Consider the following 19,743-nt stretch of genomic DNA (forward strand, 5'->3'; position numbering starts at 1 on the left):
CTTGTTATAAAGAAGCCCAAAAGAAAAAAGAAATAGGAGGATGTGAAACCTAGGTTGATGCCCATGACACTGGCATCTTAGCAACCTTTGGAGGATGAAAGGCTGTCCTGGATTAGAAAATGCGTCGCAGGCCGTGTGCAATGGCTACTCAATAAATAAGTGGAAAAAAAGGACAGGAACTTGACCGTGAGGGTCATTAGTCACTTTCCTCAGTGCTGTTTATAACTTCAAATAGTCACTAAATGAACTGTTGTAACTCAAGGATTACCTGTATTCTCTCTCCATTATTCACTCCGCCATTATCATGTTTCAGAGGAAAAGATCTTTTTATTGGGCCCCATAGTTACAGCTAGGTAAATACAGGGGTACCTCTACTTACGAACTGAATTCGTTCTGTGTTCAGGTTCTTAAGTAGAGACGTTTGTAAGAGGAAGCAATTTTTTGTCATAGGAATCAATGTAAAAGCAAATAATGTGTGTGATTGGGGAAACCACAGGGAGGGTGGAGGCCCTGTTTCCTCCCAGGAGATTCCTAGAGAGGACTCACGGAGGCTTCTCCCTGCCTTTTCCAGCCCTGTTTCCTCCACGGAGATTCCTAGAGAGACCCCACGGAGGTGTCTCCCTGCCTTTTCCGGCCCCATTTTCTCCCAGGAGATTCCTAGAGAGGCCCCACAGAGCCTTTTCCCTGCCTTTTCTGGCCCTGTTTCCTCACAAGAGATTCCTAGACAGTCCCCACGGAGGTTTTTCCCTGCCTTTTCTGCCCCTGTTTCCTCCCAGGAGATTCCTAGAGAGGCCCCACAGAGGCTTCTCCCTGCCTTTTCCGGCCCTGTTTCCTCACAAGAGATTCCTAGACAGGCCCCACGGAGGTTTCGCCCTGCCTTTTCTGGCCCTGTTTCCTCACAAGAGATTCCTAGAGAGGATTCACGGAGGCTTCTCCCCACCTTTTCCGGCCTTGTTTTCTGCCAGGAGATTCCTAGAGAGGCCCCACGGAGGCTTCTCCCTGCCTTTTCCAGTTACAGCTTCGGAGGCTTGGGTTTGTAAGTGGAAAATGGTTCTTGAGAAGAGGCAAAAAAATCTTAAACACCCAATTATTATGTAGAAAAGTTCATAAGTAGAGGCGTTCTTAGGTAGAGGTACCACTGTATGTTATTGTATTAAATAACACAGGGTTTTTGTGTGTGTAATTCAACTCACAGCTCAGCTGCAACTTGCACTTCAAAGGTAAACAATTTGCCTAAACAGAACAAGGTTTGTGATAAATTCTGTTAAATGTGTATGTGTGAAGAAGTGGGGGCGGGACAGGAAAAGTCAAGGAATAATCTACGATTTCAGTTTCCTTTATTTTATTTCAAGCCTGTTTACACGTAAAGCTTTTAAATAACCATTCATTTAGCTTTCCTTCCCCACCCTATGGAACCAAAAAAATAAATAAAAAATCAGGGGTCTTTTCCTTAATTTTTCAAACTGCTGTCGGTGATAGATTCCCGCTTGGCTTGCTCAAGTTCCACTAGTAAACTGATAAATATGGCAAATTAACTAAAATGATTTCACAGTGTTTTTAGCTGGAGGCTGATTTCGTAGTAAATTAAACATCCAAAGAACCGACTCCGAGCTAAAAACAAAAAAAAAAAACCCAACCCTAAAATATTTATATTTGGATCTGCTTGCTTACAAAGCTTACAAAGGCAACTGAAGGATCAATTGGAAACAGTTGGTGTTATTTGTGATTGCGAATACATCTCCTTGAGTCCACGAAAATGTTGCCTATGTTTTAAGTGAAGGAAAACAACCAATCACTACTTTACTCTGACATAATGTCTTAAATCCTTCATTAGCCGTCTGGAGTTCTCGGAGAGGGGCGACATACAAATCTAATAAATTATTGTTATTGTTGTTGCTGTTGTTATTATTGTTGCTGTTGTTGTTGTTGTTGTTGTTCTTCTTCTTCTTCTTCTTCTTCTTCTTCTTCTTCTTCTTCTTCTTATTATTATTATTATTATTATGATGTCAATACAGCACAGCAAACAAGATCACTATGCTGGATTTCGTATTTCATCACCAGTCGGGCGCTTCCCAAGCACCTAGGACTGCGTGATGTAGCGGCAAATTATGTTTGCCGATCCCAGTAAAGCAGCTTTTGCAATTGACAGATGGAGATTTTGTCAATTCCGATGGTTTTCAAATGTCCGCTGAGATCCTTTGGCACTGCGCCCAGCGTGCCAAGCGTGCCCCACTGATGGGTACGCATTGTTGTTGTAGTGGGGCTTGTGTGCTTCAATGAAGCTGAGAGCTGTGCCGGTGGTAGTGTAAACTCCTGGTAGGTCTAACCTTGCCGGAGTGGTCAAAGCAGAGGAGCCAGACTAAAAGTACCTAACCCATTTAAACTAATGGAGAGACAAAACAAATAGAAGTCCATACTGGCTCGGCCGTCGCCCAGGATAAAAAGGACCGTGGTGGCTGCTGTAGAACCTAGGCAGCCATTGACAAATGAGCTACAGGAACAAAATAAACAAAGCTTACAAATCAAAAAGCAGCAGAAATTCTCAATTTCAGAGAATCGCACAATCATGAAGTGTTGCTGTTGTTGTTGTTGTTGTTGTTATTATTATTATTATTATTATTATTATTATTATTATTATTATGTGAGCAGGGAGACCCCGATTTTGAATGAGCATCCCTGGGTTTGCAGAACAAGGCATCAGGACCAGTGATGGGCTGCCAAATTTTTTACTGCCGCACTGTGGGGCGTGGTTTATTTTGTGGGTGTGGCTTGATAGTCATGTGACTCGGTAGGAGTGGCTTGCTGGCCATGTGACCAGGTGGGAGTGGCTTGACAATCATGTGACCGGGGGTGGCTTAAAGGTCATGTGACTAGGTGGGAGTGGCTTACTGACCAACTTTTTCAGTTGATGAAGTCCCATTATTTGAATAGCCACAAAAAGGACAAAGGATAGACAGCATTATGTGTTGAAGAGCACAGTCACATTTTAAGGTTTTGTACTGGACCCACAAGGTTCAGTATGAAAGCAGATTAGGCAAGCAGTTCTATATAATGATTAAAATGATTAACGCGTCTATAGTATGCAAAAACATAGTATTTAATTATTTCCTATGTTAAAAGTAATTCATACTAAGGTACTAGAGAAGGAAGGACAATAAAATAACTATTTGCATTGGCATCCTTCAGTTTCAAAAGACCATGGTATCATGCTCTGGATTCTCTAGTACCTTAGTATGATCCTTGATTACTTTTAACATAGGAAATAATTAAATAGTATGTTTTTACCCATTAAATGCTTTAATAAATTTGATCATTATCTAGAACTGAACTTTTATAGCAATTAAAGAAAATTGAGCTACTTGTCTAATCTGTTATCATACTGAACCTTGTGGGTTCAGTATAGAAAACCTTAAAATGTCACTGTGCTCCTCAACAAATAATGCTGTCTATCATTTGTCCTTTTTGTGGCTATTCAAATAATGTGACTTAATCAACTGGAAAAGAGTCCAAGTACCTAGTTGAACACTTATCTTGGTCGGTAAACCACTCCCACCCAGTCGCATGACCTTTAAGCCACCCCTGGTCACATTATTGTTAAGCCACTCCCACCTTGCGGCTTGGCCAGCAAGCCACTCCTACCCAGTCTCCCTGCTCACATAAAAATAATAATAATGACCATCAAGCCACACCAACAAAATAAGCCACGCCTACAGCATGGCAGTAAAGTTTCTGGCAGCCCATCACTGTTTGGAGGTACTTGTAGAAGTATCAGATAGGATGTACGTCTCGCGGTAGAACACAATTTGGGGGTGGCAGTTTGGGTGGAGAGTTGGGGGGGCATGAAATGTTTACTTCTTGTGTGTGTGTGTGTGGTGTATAACAGAAAATAATTGAGAAGCAGTGCCATAAATGTTTAAGTCAAATCTCTCTTGAATGCCTTTGATCCTTATCTGGTGACAATTAAGTATTGAACTTCAGTATTGAACCCCGAGTCTTCGGAGAGGGGCGGCATACAAATCTAATAAATTATTATTATTATTTCTGGTGCATAATGATCAATAATCAATGATCAACCTATTTGGACTGGGAGTAAGACGGAGTGGCTATGGGTTTTGCCTCCCAAGGACAATTCTATCTGTCCGTCCATTACCCTGGGGGGGGGAGTCATTGACCCCCTCAGAGAGGGTCCGCAACCTGGGTGTCCTCCTTGATCCACAGCTCACATTAGAGAAACATCTTTCAGCTGTGGCGAGGGGGGCGTTTGCCCAGGTTCGCCTGGTGCACCAGTTGCGGCCCTATCTGGACCAGGACTCACTGCTCACAGTCACTCATGCCCTCATCACCTTGAGGCTCGACTACTGTAATGCTCTCTACATGGGGCTACCTTTGAAAAGTGTTCGGAAAATTCAGAACGTGCAGAATGCAGCTGCGAGAGCAATCATGGGCTTTCCCAAATATGCCCATGTTACACCAACATTCCGCAGTCTACATTGGTTGCCGATCAGTTTCCGGTCACAATTCAAAGTGTTGGTTATGACCTATAAAGCCCTTCATGGCACCGGACCAGATTATCTCAGGGACCGCCTTCTGCTGCACGAATCCCAGCGACCAGTTAGGTCCCACAGAGTTGGCCTTCTCCAGGTCCCGTCAACTAAACAATGCTGGTTGGCGGGACCCAGGGGAAGAGCCTTCTCTGTGGCGGCCCCGGCCCTCTGGAACCAACTCCCCCCAGAGATTAGAATTGCCCCCACCCTCCTTGCCTTTCGTAAGCTCCTTAAAACCCACCTCTGCCGCCAGGCATGGGGGGATTGAGATACTCTTTCCCCCTAGGCCTTTACAATTTTATGCATGGTATATCTGTATGTATGTTTGGTTTTTATAATAATGGGTTTTTAACTGTTTTTAGTATTGGATTATTATTATATGCTGTTTTATTGCTGTTGTTAGCCACCCCGAGTCTGCGGAGAGGGGCGGCATACAAATCCAATAAATAAATAAATAAATAAAATAAATAAATCTTTTCCACGGCACTGTTGTGTTTTGACTCCTTGCGCCTAATACAACCACCCATTATGAATAACTGGCTATTTTGGGGCTGGCAAAGCTCTTTTTTACGACCCGATTTTATGAGAGCATTTGCAACGCTTTCTAGTGGCATCAAATAATAGCTACACTGTCTGGTCTCTTGTAAACAACTCAGAGAAAACTCATGACTCATAGAAAAAAGGAAATGGAAGAAAAGCCCAGCTTGGCAGTTGGTCTCTGACTTTGCAGGAAGAAATTTCAAAAGGACCGAGTGCTGAGTTGGTAGCAGTAATTAAATGCCATATCTTAGCATTAATACACGGCAGGAGGAGTTGTTAATTAATTCAAGCAACACTGCATCCAGGTAGACTGTGGCAGATTGCAAGTGTGCAAAAAAAAAAGGGGGGGGGCAGGAAGCATCTATGTAAAATAGAATTACTAATTTCTTCCTTTCTCCTCCAACCCCTGTTGCTTGCTTGCTTTTTTCATGTGTGAAAAGTATATTTGACTACTAATCTATACTCTATAGATACAGAGGTGATATCAATGTGAATTCTTAGAACTGTACAATAGAGTAGAGATAAGTGCAAATTAAATATCAATGTGATTAACATCATAAGTACAGTGGTGCATCTGCTTAAGAACTTAATTTGTTCCGTGACCAGGTTCTTAAGTAGAAAAGTTGGTAAGAAGAAGCAATTTTCCCCATAGGAATCAATGTAAAAGCAAATAATGCGTTGGATTGGGGAAACCACAGGAAGGGTGGAGGCTCTGTTTCCTCCCAGGAGATTCCTAGAGAGGCCCCACGGAGGCTTCTCTCCACCTTTTCCGGCCCTGTTTCCTTTCAGGAGATTTCTAGAGAGGCCCCACGGAGGCTTCTCTCCACCTTTTCTGGCCCTGTTTCCTTTCAGGAGATTCCTAGAGAGGCCACACGGAGGCTTCTCTCCACCTTTTCCGGCCCTGTTTCCTTTCAGGAGATTTCTAGAGAGGCCCCACGGAGGGTTCTCTCCACCTTTTCTGGCCCTGTTTCCTTTCAGGAGATTCCTAGAGAGGCTCCACGGAGGCTTCTCTCCACCTTTTCCGGCCCTGTTTCCTTTCAGGAGATTTCTAGAGAGGCTCCACGGAGGCTTCTCTCCACCTTTTCTGGCCCTGTTTCCTTTCAGGAGATTCCCAGAGAGGCCCCACGGAGGCTTCTCTCCACCTTTTCCGGCCCTGTTTCCTTTCAGGAGATTCCTAGAGAGGCCCCACGGAGGCTTCTCTCCACCTTTTCCGGCCCTGTTTCCTTTCAGGAGATTCCTAGAGAGGCCCCACGGAGGCTTCTCTTCACCTTTTCCGGCCCTGTTACCTTTCAGGAGATTTCTAGAGAGGCCCCACGGAGGCTTCTCTCCACCTTTTCTGGCCCTGTTTCCTCCCAGGAGATTCCTAGAGAGGCCCCACAGAGGCTTCTCCCTGCCTTTTCCGGTTACTGTTCTGGAGGCTTGGGTTTGTAAGTGGAAAATGGTTCTTGAGAAGAGGCAAAAAAATCTTGAACACCTAGTTCTTATCTAGAAAAGTTGGTAAGTAGAGGCGTTCTTAGGTAGAGGTACCACTGTATTAACATGCTAAATCTGACCGATGATTTTTAGGATAGATTAAATAATAATATGTAAAACTACATAAGATTATCAAGAATTTATGTTGAAGATTTGGAAGTTTGGAGTGAAACGAATTGTTTCTCTTGTTTTTAACAAAACCTTTTCTTTCTTTTTGCTTATGATTTTTTGTCTTTTTGTTTTGGGGTGGTTTTTTTTTTGTTTTTTTCCACTATGTTTTTGTTTTTAACTTTCTATTATTTTTACATTATGATTACGTAGCTCTACAGAGAATTATTAAAACTGCCCAGAACATAATTGGGCTCCAGCTACCCGCCCTGGATGACATCTTCACATCTCTCTGTTCTAGGAAGGTGCATACTATTCTCAAAGACTCTTCTCATCCTGCTTACAATCTTTTTGAACTGTTGCCTTCTGGCAGAAGATACAGAACAACTAGAACTCGGACCACACGTTTCCTGAATAGTTTTTATCCCAGAGTTATATTTGCACTTAACAACGAATTAAAGGGTCGCCATCAGTGAATTGTTGGACAATATTACCCAGTCTGTCAAGTAGATGGTTGAGTGGTTCAGGATGGGGAATTTGTAGTGGGTGGGACATTTATTCTATTTTCTATTCTATTTCCGGTCACAATTCAAAGTGTTGGTAATGACCTTTAAAGCCCTACATGGCATTGGGCCAGAATACATCTGGAACCGCCTTCTACCGCACGAATCCCAGCGGCCGATAAGGTTCCACAGAGTTGGCCTTCTCTGGGTCCCGTTGACCAAACAATGTCGTTTGGCGGGCCCCAGGGGAAGAGCCTTCTCTGTGGTGGCCCCGGCCCTCTGGAATCAACTCCCCCCAGAGATTAGAATGGCCCCCACCCTCCTTGTCTTTCGCAAATTACTCAAGACCCACCTTTGTCGCCAGGCATGGGGCAGTTAGGATATTCCTTCCCCTAAGCCATTACAAGTTATGTATGGTATGTTTGTGTATATGTTTGGTTTTTATAATAAGGGTTTTTAGTTGTTTTATTAAATTGGATTGTTACATTGTTGTTAGTTACCCCGAGTCTGCAGAGAGGGGCGGCATACAAATCCAATTAAAAATAATAATAATAATAATAATAATAATAATAATAATAATAATATTTTTAAATTTACCTATTCTGATTTTATGTATGGTGGGACTGGTCTCTGGGTGTCACATGACTTTCGTTGCCAATGACAATTCGTTGTTTTTGACAATGACAATAAATTTATTATTATTATGTATATGTGAAGTTTGTATATGTGTGTTAAATATCTCAATAAAATATTTTATTTAAAAAAAAACAGAAAAGTATATTTTAAAATAAACAACGCCTTCATTTAGGTGAAAGCTCTCAACTCTTCCTTTGTTTTTTACATAACAGGTATCTGCCATCCATCCTTTAATTTTCAAACAGATTTAAATACCTAATTGCTTGAGCACACGATCGAGGAAAGGCAGATAAATTAATTTTTGATTTCACTGGAATTGCATGTGGCTTGCCGGCTGTGCCAGTACCCCAGAGATATCAGCAAAGAGAATCATTCAAACGTTATAAGCTTTCGAAAGGTGTGAACAATAAGGTGCTTAAACAGCCAATGGATCCCTTGTGGAAATCATCGTGTAGAATTAGGCATAATCTATACTAAATCTGGATGGTTAAATTAACATGCAAATAAATGGATGAGTTTCCATTTCAGTATTTTATATTTTCCTAGGGCAGTGATGGCGAACCTATGGCATGGGTGTCACAGGTAGCACGTGGAGCCATGTTTGCTGGCACATGAGCCGTTGCCCTAGCTGAGCTCCAGTATACATATATGTGGCGGCCATCTGATTTTTGGCTCGCACAGAGGCTCTGGGAGGGCATTTTTGGCTTCCAGAAAGCCTCCAGAGGAATGGGGAAGGACGTTATTTTACCTTCCCCCGGCTCCAGGGAAGCCTTTGGAGCCTGGGGAGAGCAAAACACGATCCTACGAGGCCCACCAGAACTTAGGAAACAGGCCATTCCCAGCCTCCAGGGGACTTCCAGGGGGTAGGGGAAGCTGTTTCCCCCCTCCCCAGACATTGAATTATAGGTGTGGGCACTGACGCATACACAATAACGCACCCGAATGCTTTTTCGGCACTTGAGGATTAAAAGGTTCGCCATCACTGTCCTAGGGTATCCGCTGACCTGTGGGTGGTTTACAAAAACGTGGGCTGAAAGATGAGAAACTTGAGCTGGTATTGTGGAACAGAAGAAAACATTATTATTATTATTATTATTATTATTATTATTATTATTATTATTATTATTATTATTATTACTATTATTAATTAGATTTGTATGCCGCCCCTCTCCGCAGACTCGGGGTGGCTCACAACAGTGATAAAAAACAATATTTTAAAATCTAAAATAGAAATTGTACATTTAAAAAATCTAAAAACAAGGAACCCCAATATAAAAAAACATACATACAGTCATATCATGCACTAAAACTACATAGGCAGGGGGAGATGTCTCAGTTCCCCCACGCTTGACGACAGAGGTGGGTTTTGAGGAGTTTACGAAAGGCAAGGAAGGTAGGGGCAGTTCTAATCTCTGGAGGGAGCTGATTCCAGAGGGTTGGGGCCACCACAGAGAAGGCTCTTCCCCTGGGTCCCGCCAGACGACATTGTTTAGTCGACGGGACCCGGAGAAGGCCAACTCTGTGGGACCTGACTGGTTGCTGGGATTCGTGCAGCAGAAGGCGGTCTCGCAGGTATCCTGGTCCGGTGCCATGAAGGGCTTTATAGGTAATAACCAACACTTTGAATTGTGACCGGAAACTGATAGGCAACCATTGTTGTTGTTTGCTGTTGTTAATATTGATATTGATATTAATATTCCATCTGCACAATTTTAGCCCAAGCCTGCTTGGTTGTGGTGTTTTTCTGTGGTTATTTATGCACCCTTTTTAGATTGTAAGAGCCTCAGTGGCACAAGCGGTTAGAGTGCAGCACTGCAAGCTACTTCTGCTGATCACCGGCTGCCAGAAGTTTGGCAGGTCGAATCTCACCAGGTTCAAGGTTGACTCAGCCTTCCATCATTCCAAGGTGGGTAAAATGAGGACCCAGATTGTTGTGGAGGGCAACATGCTGACTCTCTGTAAACCGCTTAGAGAGGGCTGTAAAGCACTGTGAAGCGGTATATAAGTCTAAATGCTACCGCGACTGCTATTGCTACTGTAAAAATGCCAAGGGCGTTTGTGTTCTTTTCAAAGCTGTGCAGAATCCGCGGAGAACCGAGACATCGGGATGCATGGTAATTATGACCTCAGCTCTCCAAAAGAGGTTAAAAAACAAAACTGAAAAAACAGAAGAAGGGACAAAAATGAAACCCAGCTATCTCTGCAGAGAGAGAGAGAGAGACGGCCCTGCCATCATTTACATTTCCAGGTATTCAAATCTCCAGGTGCGTGGCTTCTGCCCTGATTAATAATCAATGAGGAACTAAGACACATCCTGGAAAAAGGCCACGGCGAGCAATTCCTCCATGCGGGAATAGAGAAGTTCTCACGCTCGACGGAACGTGAGAGATTTCTTTTGACTTTCTCTCTTCTCCTTTCTTTCAGCAAAACCACTGCTGACAGGCGGGGGTTCCTTCTTCTTCTTCTTCTTCTTCTTCTTCTTCTTCTTCTTCTTCTTCTTCTTCTTCTTCTTCTTCTTCTTCCTCCTCCTCCTCCTCCTCCTCCTCCTCTTCTTTTTCTCCTCCTCCTCCTTCCCATTCTTCCTCTTCCTCTTCCTCTTCTTCCTCCTCCTCCTCCTCCTTCTTCTTTTCCTTCTCCTTCTCCTTCTTCCTCCTCCTCCTCCTCTTCTTTTTCTCCTCCTCCTCCTCCTTCCCATTCTTCTTCTTCCTCTTCCTCTTTTTCTTCTTCTTCTTCTTCTTCTTCTTCTTCTTCTTCTTCTTCTTCTTCTTCTTCTTCCTCCTCATCCTCCTCCTCCTCTTTTTCTCCTCCTCCTCCTCCTTCCCATTCTTCCTCTTCCTCTTCCTCTTCCTCTTCTTCTTCTTTTTCTTTAGATTTATATGCCGCCTCTCTCCGAAGAGTCAGGGCGGCTCACAGAATAGATACAAACATAAGGATGTAGCACAAATCTAATAATTTAAAATACAACTAAACCTGAACCCAAACTTTTTTAAAAAGCTCGAACACCGCGAAGCGCCACCGCCTGGGAGGAAAGTGGGGAATCCCATCGTGGGATTCCCCACCTCCTTTTGTTTGCGGCGCTGCAAGCAAAAGGAGGTGGGGAATCCCACGATGGGATTAGATTAGATTAGATTAGATTTATTGGATTTATATGCCGCCCCTCTCCGCAAACTCGGGGCGGCTCACAACAATAATAAAAAACAGTATATAATAACAAATCCAATGCCAGGGGCAGGGCTTTGATGTCATGGAGATTACTTCCTGGCCGGCCGAAACAGGACGGAAGGAATCTCCATGATGTCAAAGCCCCGCCCCCGGAATCCCATCATGGGATTCCCCACCTCCTTTTGCTTGCAGCACCGCTGCGGCATCCTTTTCTGTAAAAATAAAAGGAAACAAAAGAAGGTAGGGAATTCCCCACATCCTTGCTTACTTTTACGGAAAAGGAAGCGGCAGCGGCGCTGCTGCTGTTCGGGTTTGGGTTCGCCGAACTCACCCGAACTTTACGGCAAAGTTCAGGTGAGTTTGCCGAACCCGAACTTCATTGGGTTTGCCCAACACTATTCTTAAGTGAATCGGACTTCCCCGTTGACTTTGCTGCTCAGAAGATTGCAAACGAGGATCACATGACTGCAGCACAGGGCAACCGTCATAAATACAGGTAATCCTTGATTTACAACAGGTCATTTAGTGACCGCTCAAAGCTACAACGGCACTGAAAAAAATAAGTTAGCGCTGTTTTTCCCACTCTTACAACCAGTAATGGGTTCCTTACCAGTATGGGCCATACTGCCGGTGGTAAAAATGGCAATGCACGAGCAGCTCCGGGTGACCGGCAGGCGGGCGCGCACGTCCTGCCGAAATTTTGCTTCTGCGCAGAAGCAAAATCTTGGGAGATAACTTGCATGCGTGTGAGATTTTGGCGTTTTTTGGCTTCTGCGCATTTTTAACGGAAGCAAAAAACCACTGAAATATTGCGCATGTGCATCATCTCACAAGAGTTTGTTTCCTGTGCATGCGCGGAAGCAAAATCTCATTGGGATGCACCCGTCCACCTGCTTACAACCATTGCAGGTCATGTGATCAAAATTTGGTTGCTTGGCAACTGATTCATATTTATGACGGTTTCAGTGTCCTGAGGTCATGTGATTCCCTTTTGCGACTTCCGACAAGTCAAGCCAATGGGAGAAGCCTGATACACTGAACAAATCGATTCACTAATTTAACAACTGCATTGGTTCACTTAAACAACCGTGCTGGCTTCTCTATATGGGGCTACCTTTGAAAAGTGTTCGGAAACTTCAGATCATGTAGAATGCAGCCGCGAGAGCAATCGTGGGCTTTCCCAGATATGCCTACATCTCATCAACACTCCGCGGCTTGCACTGGCTGCCGATCACTTTCCGGTCACAATTCAAAGTGTTGGTTATGACCTATAAAGCCCTACATGGCATCGGAGCAGAATACCTCCAGGACCCCCTTCTGCCGCACAAATCCCAGCGACCGTTTAGGTCCCACAGAGTTGGCCTTCTCCGGGTCCTGTCGACTAAACAATGTCATCTGGCGGGGTCCAGGGGAAGAGCCTTCTCTGTGGTGGTCCCGGCCCTCTGGAACCAACTCCCCCTGGAGATTAAGACTGCCCCCACCCTCCTTGCCTTTTGTAAACTCCTGAAAACTCATCTATGTCACCAGGCATGGGGAAATTAATATACCCATTAGCTATTATAATTTATGTATGGTCTGTTTGAGCTGTATGATTATTTTATAAGAGTTTTTAAAATTGTTTTTTAACTATTAGATTTGTATATTGTGCATTGTCTTCTTGTGAGCCGCTCTGAGTCCTTGGAGAGGGGCAGCATACAAATCTAATAAATTATTATTATTATTATTATTATTATTATTATTATTATTATTATTATCATGGTCATAAAACGGGGCAAAACTCACTTAGCAAAAGTTTCCCTAAGCAACACAAATGTTGGGCTCAGTTGTGATCATAAATCGAGGACTACTTGTAGAAACCAGTCACCACGTTTTTAACCATGTTACCATGAAGATGAAGCAGTGGTTGTAAGTATGAAAAAAGGTACTATTGTAACTTCCACTAAACAAGGGTATAACAGCATTTTCAGACACTTCTTAGCTTCTAGGGCAGTGATGGCAAACCTTTTTTTCCTTGGGTGCTGAAAGAGCATGTGCATACGCTATTGTGCATGCGTGAGTGCCCACACCCATAATTCGATGCCTGGGGAGGGTGAAAATATCTCTCCCCCCCCCTCTGGAAGCTGGAAATGGCCTGTTTCCCAACTTCTGGTGGGCCCAGTAGGCTCGTGTTTCGCCCTCCCCAGGCTCCAAAGGCTTTCCTGGAGCCAGAGGGATGGGTTAAAACGCCCTCACTCATCCCCCTGGAGGCCCTCTGGAAGCCAAAAATGCCTTCCCAGAGTCTCTGTGTGAGCCAAAAATCAGCTGGCCGGCACACAAATGCACAATGGAGCTGAGCTAAGGCAATGGCTCCCGTGCCATAGGTTTGCCATTACTGATCTAGAGTGTTTTGATTAATCTCTAAGCCTTTTGTTTGTTTGTTGTGTTTAGCTTATTATTGTCCTCCTTGTAAGAGTCTTCTATGAAGGCAGTGGGGTAGAAAACAAATTAACAAATAAACATTTAAGTAAGAAATTATTTCGCCACCTACCGTTGGACTTTTCGCTATCTGCAGGTTTCATCTGAATGGGATGATGCATCTAGAGACAACAGACAAGGAAGAAGGAAAGAGAAAAGCGAAATGGGTTGGAATCGCCTCGAATCAAGCACAAGTTTCAAGTTCTCTTATCCACCCAACCTAAATTTTCTCTAGGCCATTGCACATGGAAGTTTAAAAAGTTGCATTTGTGTTGCAGAAAGCATGCCAAGATGGCTCTTAGTAGGACCTCACCTACAAAAAGATATTGATAAAATTGAAGGGGTCCAAAGACAGGCTACAAAAATGGTGGAAGGATTTAAGCATAAAACGTATCAGGAAAGACTTCATGAACTCCATCTGTATAGTCTGGAGGACAGAAGGGAAAGGGGGGATTTGATCGAAACATTTAAACATGTTAAAGGTTTAATTAGGTTCAGGAGAGAAGTGTATCCAATCGCACTTGGCCAATAAACATTTCTATTCTATTCTATTCCATTCCATTCCATTCTAATCTACTCTATTCTATTCTTGACACACATACTTGCAACAACTCTACTGTAACAATTGCCTATTTGCAATCCTGTATAATCTGGAGGACAGAAGGAAAAGGGGGGACATGATTGAAACATTTAAATATGTTAAAGGGTTAAATAAATTTCAGGAGGGAAGTTTGTCCAATCACACTTGGCCAATAAAGAATTCTATTCTATTCTATTCTATTCTACTCTACTCTACTCTACTCTACTCTACTCTATTCTAGACACACATATATCCAACAGCTCTACTGTAACAAATAAATAAATAAATAAATAAATTGGCTATTTGCAATCCTCACCATTATTGTTACTAGCCAAGTAAATGCTGGGCTTATTGTGCCAAAGAAACAGGTTTACATTAGGAATGCAAATTAATGCAGAGTTCAGCTGGCTCTCCAATTATCTTGTACCTTATTCATTCAGCACTTGCTGGTTGATCTATCGGCTACTTTGCGCTTCATATTTCTAGGGGTAAGTTCTAAATAAGCCCCACGCTTAAATGCATGATTTCATAAATTTGATTTTATCGTCGCCTCCCTTCCGATGGTCCATGTCATCAATTTCACCAAGGACTGTTCTCAATTTGAAAGATTGCCCAGTTCAGGTGTGGTTTCATGATAAACCACACTTGTTTTATTCCTCTGATTTATTGGTAAATCACACCAGCATTCTTGCAAAACTCCAGCTGTTAGTCAACTGGCAAGAAGAATAGATCCAACTTTAGGCTGGCATGAAGCTCCCGTGTGGCTTCGTTATACTGTATAGCCGCAGATTGATAAAAAAAACATGTTCATGAAATATTTATGCTCTTGTAAAAATTTGAACTTGGGACTGAAATGTCTGTACCCATTCTGCATTTTTATAATGCAGAATGATATGATGACATAGAACGATTTGACTTTTTTGTGCCTTTTTTGCGTTGCAAATCGAGTTGCAAATCATAACATAAGAGAAGGACTCGGAGTGACATGATAGCATTCTCACAAAAAGAAGAGGGTCAACCTATTCTCCAAAGCACCTGAAGGCGGGACAAGAAGGAAGGAAGATATAGAGTAAAATAAGTTTTGAAATAGGTGCTTGGACTCTCTCAGTTGATGAAGTCACATTATTTGAATAGCTACAGAAAGGACAAAGGATAGACATAATTATTTGTTGAGGAGCACAGTAACATTTTAAAGTTTTGTACTGAACCCACAAGGTTCAGTATGATAACAGATGAGGCAAGTAGCTCAATTTTCTTTAATTGCTATAAAAGTTCAGTTCTAAATAATGATTAAAATGATTTAAACATTTATAGGTAAAAACATACTACTTAATTATTTCCTATTAATTAAGTAATTAAGGATCACACTAAGGTACTAGAGGAGGAAGGACAATAAAAAAAACTATTAAGTACAGTGGTACCTCTACCTAAGAATGCCTCTACTTACGAACTTTTCTAGATACGAACTGGGTGTTCAAGATTTTTTTTGCCTCTTCTCAAGAACCATTTTCCACTTACAAACCTGACCCTCCAAAACTGTAACCGGAAAAAGTGGGGAGAAGCCTCCGTGGGGCCTCTCTAGGAATCTCCTGGGAGGAAACTGGGCCAAAAAAGATGGGGAGAAGCCTCCGTGGGGCCTCTCTAGGAATCTCTTGAGAGGAAACAGGGCCAGAAAAGACCCGGAGAAGCCTCTGTGGAGTCTCTCTAGGAATCATCTGGGAGTAAACATGGATGGAAAAGGTGGAGAGAAGCCTCCGTGGGGCCTCTCTAGGAATCTCCTGGGAGGAAACCGGACCAGTAAAGACGTGGAGAAGCCTCCGTGGAGGCTCTCTAGGAATCTCCTGGGAGGAAACAAGGACGGAAAAGGTGGGGAGAAGCCTCCGTGGGGCCTCTCTAGGAATCTCCTGGGAGGAAATAGGACCGGAAAAGACGTGGAAAAGCCTCCGTGGAACCTCTCTATGAATCTCCTGGGAGGAAACAGGGCCAGAAAAGGCGGGGAGAAGCCTCTGTGGGGCCTCTCTAGGAATCTCCTGGGAGGAAACAGGGCCCTGTGGTTTCCCCAATCACACACATTATTTGCTTTTACATTGATTCCTATGGGAAAAATTGCTTCTTCTTACAAACTTTTTTACTTAATAACCTCATCACGGAATGAATTAAGTTCGTAAGTAGAGGTACCACTGTATTCAACAAATAGTGCATAAAATTACTACCCCCACTGTGTTCCCCCCCCCCAATAGGCGCAGCAGCCCACTACTGCAGGCGTAGTCCCAAAGTATAAATACAGTGTCTACTTGCAGAAAGCTGATGTATAGATTGGGTAATAAGGATTGAGTACATCTGCACTGAAACACGAATAGAACTAATTCCTCTCCCATCCTTGCCCTTCATGTAGCTCAGGAAATATATTGTTTCATTTCTATCTCCATGCTCAAGCCCATTTTTAAAATTTATATGCAACACAATCTTGGAAGCTCCATAGAACTGCAACCATTTTTCTTTCTTTCTCTGTTCCAGCTACTTGGGGTTTTACTTTAATTTTTTTGCTTTTCTTCCTCCCCCCCCTCCCCCCGATGAATTAAAGCACAACAATGTTTTGAGGCCAAGTCATTTATCCATTAGCGAACAGAAATATTTCTAAGCCCTCCAAATGAGTGACCGCACGCCAAGGCCACAGTGGGAAGATACATTTCGTACTTCAACCGGCAACCCTTTCCATATTTACCTTGGCGTTACATTTTGAAACTCCGTGGGGACAATTGGAATTAAGTTTTATTCCTTTCGCTTAAAAGAGTTTTGATCAGCCTCTCGACTGAAAAGCAATCCAAAGCAGCTTAAAAAGTAACAACACAATCAAAACAGTCCGATAAAAATCATTCACTGGGAAAAAGTGCAAGATTTTGCACATAGAAAAACGGCTTCCGTTCTTTGCAGTCTTAACGGCATTATTTGAATGAGTTTCTCTCTAGCCTGAAGATTTAATCCTATACTCAAAAGAGGAGGGATGGAATGTGGGATCTAATATAGTACTCAGTCCCCAAAAGTGTTGTTGCGTTTGCCAAATCTTCTTCCCATCCTTTTGCCAAATTCCACTCAGTCCCTTAGTGACTGTTTCCAACATGAAATAAATCCTGGAATGTAAAAGGCTGCCTCTGGATCTGGAAAATGGACTATTTGAAACACACAAAAATGGATGAATCATTGTTGTGGTTAGCTCTGGCCCAGCTCCTGCCCCAAGGACTGTGGATGTGGGGGAGACATCCACATGCTGCAGGCCTGTTTTGCCCCCGGTGGAATCTTCTGATGAAGGCTCCTCTGACCAAGAAGACATGAGTGACAGGGACGAGGAGAGTGGGGCAGACAGCTCAGAAGGAGATCAATTATCTAGCTCCTCCTTGGATTCAGAACAAGAGTTAATGATACAGCCACGCATGTGGAGAGCGATGCATAGGCAACAACAACTGAGAGATTATTATCAAAGAAAATGAGGCCACCTGTGGTTGGGTGGGGCTGGGGTAATTAATGAGGCTGCTATAAATAGCAGCCTGTGGGTTTGGCCATTGTGGAGGATTATCTGATCGTGGTGTTTCGTGACTGCTTTACTGACTGGGACCTTTTGTGTGCTGATTTTCCCCCGCTTTAAAACTAAAGCAGAGCAAAGTGTGTTTCACTTTGTGAAAGAAGAAGGACTGTGAGTTGCCTCACAGCTGCAAGCTAAGTATCACAGAACTGATAAGGGACTTGTACAAATTACCAGGTTGTTTGGAGACGAGTGCTCTTTGCTATACCAAAAGAGGGCTTAGGTTAAGTGAATTTTCATTATAAAGAACATTGTTTTGAATTTTCAAACGTGTGTGTGTCTGAAATGTGTACCTGTGAATTTTTGGGAGGAGTCTGCCAGAGAGCCCGACAGAACAATATTATTATTATTATTATTATTATTATTATTATTATTATTAATAATAATAATAATTTATTAGGTTTGTATGCTGCCCCTCTCCGAGGACTCGGAGCGGCTCACAACAACAATACACAATGTACAAATCTAATGTAAAAAAACAACAATTTAAAACCCTTATTGTAAAAACAATAACAGACCATACATAAAAAACCATACTAGCTAAATTTAGCCTGTGAGATTGGAATGCACTTGCATGCCGTAGATGTACATTGACGAATTCCAATGTGGAAGAAAATAAATACAGGAGTGTTATTTTTGAAAACCAAAGCCTTATGTAAAGAGAATAATTTGGGAGCAGTCCAGCCAGAGTATATCTAGCGAGCTGTACATTTATAACGTCTCCTTTCAATTATACGTTCTCAGACAGAACCCGATCAACGTGCCATCAAGTGAGAAGATTCAAGATGAGTCATGATTGGAATCTGCTAACTGGGTAATATTTTCCTGGTTCAATCAAGCCTGCTATTTTCTCTAGGGTCCACAGATGTCTACTCGGCTAAATGGACAGTCATAACAAGTCTTTGATATGTGACGAAGAATGTGGGTAAGGCTTTCTGGATAGTTTTGTTTTATCCCCAAGAGGCAGAGTTTGTTCTAGGAAAGCTGAATTATAGGTCGCAGGTGTCCATCTCAGGCCATGAAATCACTGCACATTCAGTTTGTGCACAAACTATGGTACTTTATATTCATACTGTTTGTGCGATGACCTCTTGATGTGTATGAAGACTCACATCTCACTCCTTCCATCCTGAAGATCTTTATCATATGGACTGGCTACCTGATTAATAAGTCTTGATGGCCCCCCAGAATGCTAAAAGACATTCCAAACTATTTTGAAGATAAAACAATCTCAAATAAACAATGAAATTTCTGACAGTCTCGGAATGGGTGAACAGTGCGGTCAGGCGGTAGGAAAAGCAAGTAGAATGCTTGGCTGCATAGCTAGAGGTATAACAAGCAGGAAGAGGGAGATTGTGATCCCGCTGTACAGAGCGCTGGTGAGACCACATTTGGAATACTGTGTCCAGTTCTGGAGAGCTCACCTACAAAAAGGTATTGATCAAACTGAATGGGTCCAAAGACGGGCTACAAAAATGGTGGAAGGTCTTAAGCAGAAGGTCAGGAAAGACTTAATGAACTCGATCTGTATAGTCTGGAGGACAGAAGGGAAAGGGGGGACATGATCAAGACATTTAAATATGTTAAAGGGTTAAATGAGGTTCAGGAGAGAAGTGTTTTTAATAAGAAAGTGAACACAAGAACAAGGGGACACAATCTGAAGCTAGTTGGGGAAAAGATCAAAAGCAACATGAGAAAATATTATTTTACTGAAAGAGTAGTAGATCCTTGGAACAAACTTCCAGCAGACGTGGTTGGTAAATCCACAGTAACTGAATTTAAACATGCCTGGGATAAACACATATCCATCCTAAGATAAAATACAGGAAATAGTATAAGGGCAGACTAGATGGACCATAAAGTCTTTTTCTGCCGTCAATCTTCTATGTTTCTATGAAGTTGTATAATTAGAGCAGTAGAATATTTCTGGCACTCCATTTCTTATAGGATGGATGGATGGATGGATGGATGGATCGAAGGAAGGAAGGAAGGAAGGATAGATAGATAGCATAGATAAATAGATAAATAGATAGATAGATAGATGGATGGATGGATGGATGGATGGATAGAGATAGATAGATAGAAAGATAGGATAGATTAAATAGATAAAGATAGATAGATAGATAGATAGATAGATAGATAGATAGATAGATAGATAGATAG

General features: G+C 42.6%; 1 protein-coding gene across 30 annotated transcripts in view; it reads right to left on the reverse strand.

Annotated features, from left to right (window-relative positions):
- CELF2 (CUGBP Elav-like family member 2) overlaps positions 1-19,743 on the reverse strand; it is a 591,098-nt gene that overhangs the window by 104,344 nt on the left and 467,011 nt on the right. For all 30 annotated transcript variants that reach the window (XM_070754402.1, XM_070754411.1, XM_070754404.1 and 27 more), the window contains one exon: positions 13,494-13,542. In XM_070754402.1, coding sequence (XP_070610503.1) covers positions 13,494-13,542 — 49 coding nt within the window. The remainder of the gene's footprint in view (positions 1-13,493; positions 13,543-19,743) is intronic.

Source organism: Erythrolamprus reginae, chromosome 6 (assembly GCF_031021105.1).
Source record: "Erythrolamprus reginae isolate rEryReg1 chromosome 6, rEryReg1.hap1, whole genome shotgun sequence".
NCBI classification, from domain to species: Eukaryota; Metazoa; Chordata; class Lepidosauria; order Squamata; family Dipsadidae; genus Erythrolamprus; species Erythrolamprus reginae.